This window comes from Rhinopithecus bieti, unplaced genomic scaffold, assembly GCF_001698545.2.
Source record: "Rhinopithecus bieti isolate Rb0 unplaced genomic scaffold, ASM169854v2 scaffold_12088, whole genome shotgun sequence".
NCBI classification, from domain to species: Eukaryota; Metazoa; Chordata; class Mammalia; order Primates; family Cercopithecidae; genus Rhinopithecus; species Rhinopithecus bieti.
The window spans coordinates 5,006,708-5,013,377 of NW_016807975.1; the positions used below are offsets into that span (position 1 = coordinate 5,006,708).

Genomic DNA, 6,670 nt, shown 5'->3' on the forward strand with positions numbered 1-6,670 from the left:
CCAAAGTGCACTGACAGGGTAAACCTTTCTAAAATGCAAACCTGACCATCAGGCTCCTTTGGACAAAACCTGTGGATCCTTGTTGTGCTCAAGATAAACTCTGCTCCCCTCACCTAGGTGTGGAAGGTTCTTCATGTCTCGCCTCACCCTGACCTATCAGAACAGTCACATCTCCTGCCACTCCAATTTTCAGTTGTTTCCTTTCTGAAACTTAGCCGTATTTTCAATGGCTTTTGGCAAATGTTTATTTATGCCTGGATTCTCACTTGTTCCATTTTAGCTTGGAGACATCCTCTGCATTTACAAAGGACCAGCTCCTGTGATCTCTTCTGAGAAGACCACCCCCACCTGCTATCTCTGGGCACTTGAAACTCACTCCCTTGTCTCCATAGTGGCACTCAACACCCTGCATCAACTGTAGTACTTTGCATGCCTATCTCCTCTAGGGAGGTGTGTTATCATCTCTGAAAACCCAATGACATGCAGCACAGTGCCTAGGTCAGTGAATATTTGTTGATTAACTAGACTCAACACTTGTTCCCATAGAGATGAAGCAATGTACTGCTTTTACTTGTAGGAATCCAAAGCTGGATCTAGACTTTTGTTTTTGTCTTTTTAAAATGAACTAAACTCCATACTTTCTAGTTTTGAATGTTTAACTGACTTAGGAATTACTGATTGGTTTTGAAATTGAACTAAAGAGCTTTAGTTCAAAGGCAGCCTTGAACCAGTTTCCTTCCAGTCCTGATGAAGTAATATGCTTGTGCCTTAAATCTGTTTATTTTCTTCAGATGCTCCAGTATGCCATTTGAAAGCCCTCCAAATGGAATCCATACTCTTTGAGACTGCCTTGGTTTTTGTTTCGTTAATGGCTCTCTTGGAAGTCTAGCAGCCCCATTTAAAAAAAAAAAAATGAGTTTCTCATCCTGGACCAAAGACCAAGAGGAAGTCAGTTTCCATTTGGAATACTGAAGGAACGGCTAGTGTCTGAGTCCTCAATGCAGCCATACCATTTGCTTGTCTTTGCCTGCATGTCAACCATCAAATGATGAACCAGCCTAGCCTCTTAAGGCACAGATGCATCTAACTTTAGCTAATAGGAGATATCCCAAGAAATGCAAGTGAACAATGCTTGGGCAAACCAATGCACATTTCCAGTGAAACAGAAAGAAGGGGCCATCTGTACCAGAGGATGCATCTGATGCTCTAGAAACTCACCACCTGCCTGAGAAACATGTTTTCTATAGCCAAGAGCATATTTTTCTGAACTTGAACTCTCAGTTCAACAGCCAAGCCTATGCTTGTGTCTGACCAAAAGGACAAGGATGAGCCCCTCATTTGGCCACTTCTGGAGCCCCCACCCTCTGTCACCACCTCTCCAGGCCCCATCTGACCAGAAAGAATGAGGTCTAACAGGAAACTCTCCCCCAGGGCAAAGGGAGCTGAGGCAAGGGCCTCCATGGCCATGGGGAGATGATATTCTTTCCCTTGCCCAACATGCGCCTTTCTCCATCCCACCCCACCTTGGGATCCTTTATCTCCCAAAAGATAGAAAGAGAGAGATCTATAGAGGGAGACAGGCATAAATCAAATATGTTTTATGCTTGTGGTTAAAAACTGCTCAGTTGGCCGGGTGTGGTGGCTCATGCCAGGAATCCCAGCACTTTGGGGGGCCAAGGCGGGTGGATCATTTGAGGTCAGAAGTTCGAGACCAGCTTGGCCTGCATGATGAAACCCCATCTCTACTAAAGATACAAAAATTAGCCGGGTGTGGTGGCAGGTACCTGTAATCCCAGCTACTCAGGAGGGTGAGAAAGGAGAATTGCTTGGACCCAGGAGGCAGAGGCTGCAGTAAACCAAGATCACATCATTGCACTCCAGCCTGGGCGACAGAGCGAGACTCCATCTCAAAAATAATGATAATACAATTTTAAAATAAAATAAAACTGCTGTGTTGAGCCATTTTGCTTTTCTCAGTCCTTTGCCAATCGAAGTTATTAAATCAAGTTGTATTTGATATGTCTATAGTGTTTTGGTTTTACTTTAGGTCACTAGCCAAGAATTGGGGACAGGGGAAACCTCATCACCTCTGCTCCACAGGAATGGGCTGGGTAAGGTAATCTTCCTAGGAAAGGCTTTGTAAAAAGAACTCTGAACCAGTCTGGGCAACAGGGTGAAACAGGGCTATAAAACAGCCAAACGTGTGGTGGCATGTGCCTATGGTCCCAGCTACTCAGGAGGCTGAGGTGAGAGGATCACTTGAGCTCAGGAGGTCGAGGCTACACTAGGCCATGATCACACCACTGCTCTCCAGCCTGGGTGACAGAGCAAGACCCTGTATCAAAACAAACAAACCCTGAAGCAGCTAGTCCCACTGTCCACAGATCTCTGGTAGGAAGTTAGATTTTCATATATTGGGCTTATTGACAATGACAATTCAATAGACTATGGATTCTCTTTCCTAGAAGTTTATGACAACAAATTACAGATGCATGTTTCTTTGCTTAAACTTAACAGATTTCAGAAAAAATGGTAGTTATTTTCCCACTTTTCTGGTGTGTGTGGTGGTCAAGGCCCACCATAACAAAGGGAAGGAGAGAAATGAGGATGTGGTTTTGGCAAGGTGGTGCTTACCTGTGATCATGCTCAGTGCTGACAGGCAGGCTAAGGCTTGGATATCAAGGTTCAGGCTCTGCAAATTTAAGGAAAAGTCTTTAATAGAGTCGAGCCACTCCCCAAATCCACGAAGGCACTGAAGTCGATGCAGGACAAGTCCGTTGCAGAACACAAACTTATCTTCAGCAGTGTTTGACCTGGGAGGTGAGAGGAAGAGAAACATTAAACAGGTCTGTCCAGTCTGTCCAACATGATAACATCACGACACACAGGCACCCAGATAGCCATGGGGCAGCATTGGGACCCCAGTGTGGTGCTATGAAGCATGCCCAGATACCCACAATGAGTAAGACTATGTTCTCTGGGATAAACAACTAGCACCACTTGTCTATGCTAATGTCTTTAGTGAACATCAGCCCAGGGGAAGATATGGGCTGTGGCACCTACTGTCTTATTAGTAGAATCAATTACTGGCTTTCCTTGGAACAGGACATGGGGGAGCAGGCACTCATGGGTTACAGAGGTGAAGCCCAGTGCACCCCTCTCTCAGCAATGAACATGAGACTGTTCCCTCCAGGGCTCCTAAGACAGGGCTTGTCCTTGATTTTCTTAAATGTTAAAAAACTGCTAAGACCTGAGGCTAGATACTACAATTCCATTGTGCAGACTTTAAAAATACCAAGTCCTGGCCGGGCGCGGTGGCTCAAGCCTGTAATCCCAGCACTTTGGGAGGCCGAGACAGGCGGATCACAAGGTCAGGAGATTGAGACCATCCTGGCTAACCCGGTGAAACCCCGTCTCTACTAAAAAATACAAAAAAACTAGCCGGGCGAGGTGGCGGGCGCCTATAGTCCCAGCTACTTGGGAGGCTGAGGCAGGAGGATGGCGTGAACCCGAAAGACGGAGCTTGCAGTGAGCTGAGATCCGGCCACTGCACTCCAGTTTGGGTGACAGAGCGAGACTCCGTCTCAAAAAAAAAACATATATATATATATATATGTATATATATCAAGTCCCTGGCCAGGTGCAATGCCTCACACCTGTAATCCCGGCCCTTTGGGAGGCCAAGGTGGGTGGCCCATCTGAGGTCAGGAGTTCGAGAGCAGCCTGGGCAACATAGTGAAACCCTGTTTCTACTAAAAACACAAAAATTAGCCAGGCTTGGTGGCATGCACCTGTAGTCCCAGCTACTCGGGGAGCCTGAGGCAGGAGGATCGCTTGAACCCGGGAGGTGGAGGTTGCAGTGAGCCAAGATCGTGCCACTGCACTCCAGCCTGGGTGACAGAGTGGGACTTTGTCTCAAAACAAAACAAAACAAAAACCAAGTCCCTGTAAGTGCCAGAAGTCTATCACAAATTAAAGGGTGGCCTAACATAAAACAAGTCCTTATTTTGTATTACCTTCTCTGCTTTTAACATTGGGGCTGCGGAGGGCTATTTTTAAATCTGTCCTGATAGTTTACGTTATGTCCATCATCATCTCATTTTTCTTTCATGAAAGGTGCCTTGGAACTTCCACGTGGACATCACAATTTAGGGGTGTGGCTTTGGGTGCTCCTTAAATCTCTCTGGACTTCTTTTTCCTTATTTATGACACAAAATTCTAATTGCTACCTCCTAAGAATGTTGAGGGAATTAAATAAAAGAAAGGATTTGAAAGTCCATGCATGGTGCCCAGTACACAGGACGGTTCAACAAGAATTGGGTATAACAAGTAATGGGCTGAATTATATGTGGTTCTTCCTTTAATTTTAGATTTCCTTTAACTTTCAAATCTCTTGCCACATATTTATCTATCTTGGCCTGTTGTATTCACAAGTCAAATAATCTCATGTTGCTTCTTGGGTGAACAGCTTCATTCATTCCTTCACTCAGCCAAGTGTCTACTTGCATGTGTTGAAGCATGTGTTACTCCTGGAGCCAGACACTGGGAGAAAACATGGTGAATAGGACATACATGGCACCTGCCTGCATGGAGCTTACAGTCTACTTAATCCTTTGTTGCATGTCTAATAGATGACAGCCACATTGCTGGCTCAGCTCTGGTGTACACTAGATTGGCTACAAAATTAAGCTATTACTGGCACTCTAGTTGTAACTCCACCCCATCTCTCCTACTGATCCTGTCACAGAAGGCATACACAGGACAGAATGATTCAGTCTCAGAGTATAAAACATGGACCCTGATGACATCAGAATCTGATGGCATCAGAATCATTAAAGCATGAGTTAAAAATGCAGACTTCTGGACTTCTCCCACAGTCTACCAAACCAAAATAGATGGCAATGAGGCCTGGCAATCTGCACTGTAAAAATTAAACAGGAGTTTCTGGTAACGATATGAAATTGGGGAAGGGATGGCAGGAAAGAGAAAGAGGGGAAAGATGGATTTTTCTGATATTTGGTAAAAGTCAGTATCATCTCCTAAAATATATAACTGAAAGGAAGCAAGGAAGATGGAGTTAAACAGGCTATTTGTGAATAAAACAATAATAAAATAAAGTTTAAAAAATCTACACGTAGAACTTACTAGAGGAGCTTCCAAGGTTCTAGGTTTTGAAAATCACTTTTCCTTTTGTGTTTGGTGTCACTGACTATGATAGGATGGACTAAATCTTTCTATCTAAGAGTGTTCTCTTGGAATAAAACTCCGGGTTGAGAACGTGTGGGAACTCTTTAGGGCCCCATCAGGTGTGCTAGATTAGTAACTTGTTAAACAGAAACCCACGAGGTAAATACAATGTTCCAAAGCAAACACCTGCTCCCAGGAAATAGCTTACGCACCATGAGGATCTTTCCAGAATCATAGAGTGTTGGAGCTGCAAGGGACCCCAAGAGATCATTAAATCCAACCTCTTCCTTTTAAAAAGGAGGGATTTGAACTTCCAGTCAGGCAAGTGACCTGCTCAGGGTGTGACAGCAAGTTCACATTAGAACTGGGACTAGAACCCAGGGGTTCTGGCAGCAAGCCTAGTGCTCCCTCCATGACTTGCTGCTCAGTTTTTTTAGTGCCTGATCATATTTCACATTTGCTTCTTGAGAAAACGTTTCACCAATGATTCAGTTACAAACACAGAAGGTTTCAGGCTTCTTCTAAGGAAGCAGACTGAAGATAAAATAGTAGTAATTACCTGATGGAAAGTCTGAGGACAAACAGCTCCAAAAAGGCTGATTCAATAAGTAATGTCTGATCTTCTTTGGGGAGATCAGTAAATCCCGGAATCTTTTCTGCCCAGCTTCTGGATACATCAATGGAGGCTGTCAGGAGGTTGTAGAATTGTTGCACGTGCTCAGCATCTGTGCCTGCAGCAGCCTGGTCAGTGGGACAGTACTAGAATGCAAACCAGAGAGAGCAGCATTATCTTGCTTCAGTGGGGATAATGGTATCATTTGCAAACAGGCCCTTCCAAGACCATCAATGCCTAAATTCTTACTTTTAGGTGTCACAGTTTATAAAACCCCTTCATATTCATAGTCTCATGTGATTTTTAAAATGGCCCTGTGATACAAATACAGCAAATTTTATTGTTATCACTTAATAGACAAGGAAATTTGCTTAAGTTGAATTACCAAAGTGGTTTTCACCCTTGACTGTGCAGTACAATCACCTGGGGAGCTTGAAGGAAACAACTCTTGTCTGGGTCCTGCGCCTAGAGATTCTCATTTAATTGGTCTGGGGTGGAGCCTAGGGGTCAAGAATTTTTAAAGCTCCCCAGGTGACTCCAAAGTGGAGTAGCTCAGTTGAGAACTACTGCCCCAGGAGTTTGTGTCCAAGTAGATCTCCAGGGTCTGCTCATTTCACTATGGCACAGCTGTCTCCCCATGAGATACTAAATTAACCCAGTGGTTCTCAAAGTGTGGTCTCCAGACTGGCAGCATCAGCAACACCCAGGAATGTGTTAGAAATGACAATTTCGGCCTGGTGTGGTGGCTCATGCCTGTAATTCTACCACTTTGGGAGGCTGAGGTGGGAGGATTGCTTGAGACTGGGAGGTCCAAGGCTGCAGTGAGCCATGATCATGCCACTGTACTCCAGCCTGAGTGATAGAGCAAGA

The 6,670-nt window shown here is 44.6% G+C and overlaps 1 protein-coding gene across 1 annotated transcript in view; it reads right to left on the bottom strand.

Annotated features, from left to right (window-relative positions):
* NR4A3 (nuclear receptor subfamily 4 group A member 3) overlaps positions 1 to 6,670 on the bottom strand; it is a 46,971-nt gene that overhangs the window by 13,854 nt on the left and 26,447 nt on the right. Inside the window, exons 8-9 of the mRNA XM_017884353.1 lie at positions 5,747 to 5,946; positions 2,635 to 2,813 (exon numbers count right to left, since the gene is read on the bottom strand). Coding sequence (XP_017739842.1) covers positions 2,635 to 2,813; positions 5,747 to 5,946 — 379 coding nt within the window. The remainder of the gene's footprint in view (positions 1 to 2,634; positions 2,814 to 5,746; positions 5,947 to 6,670) is intronic.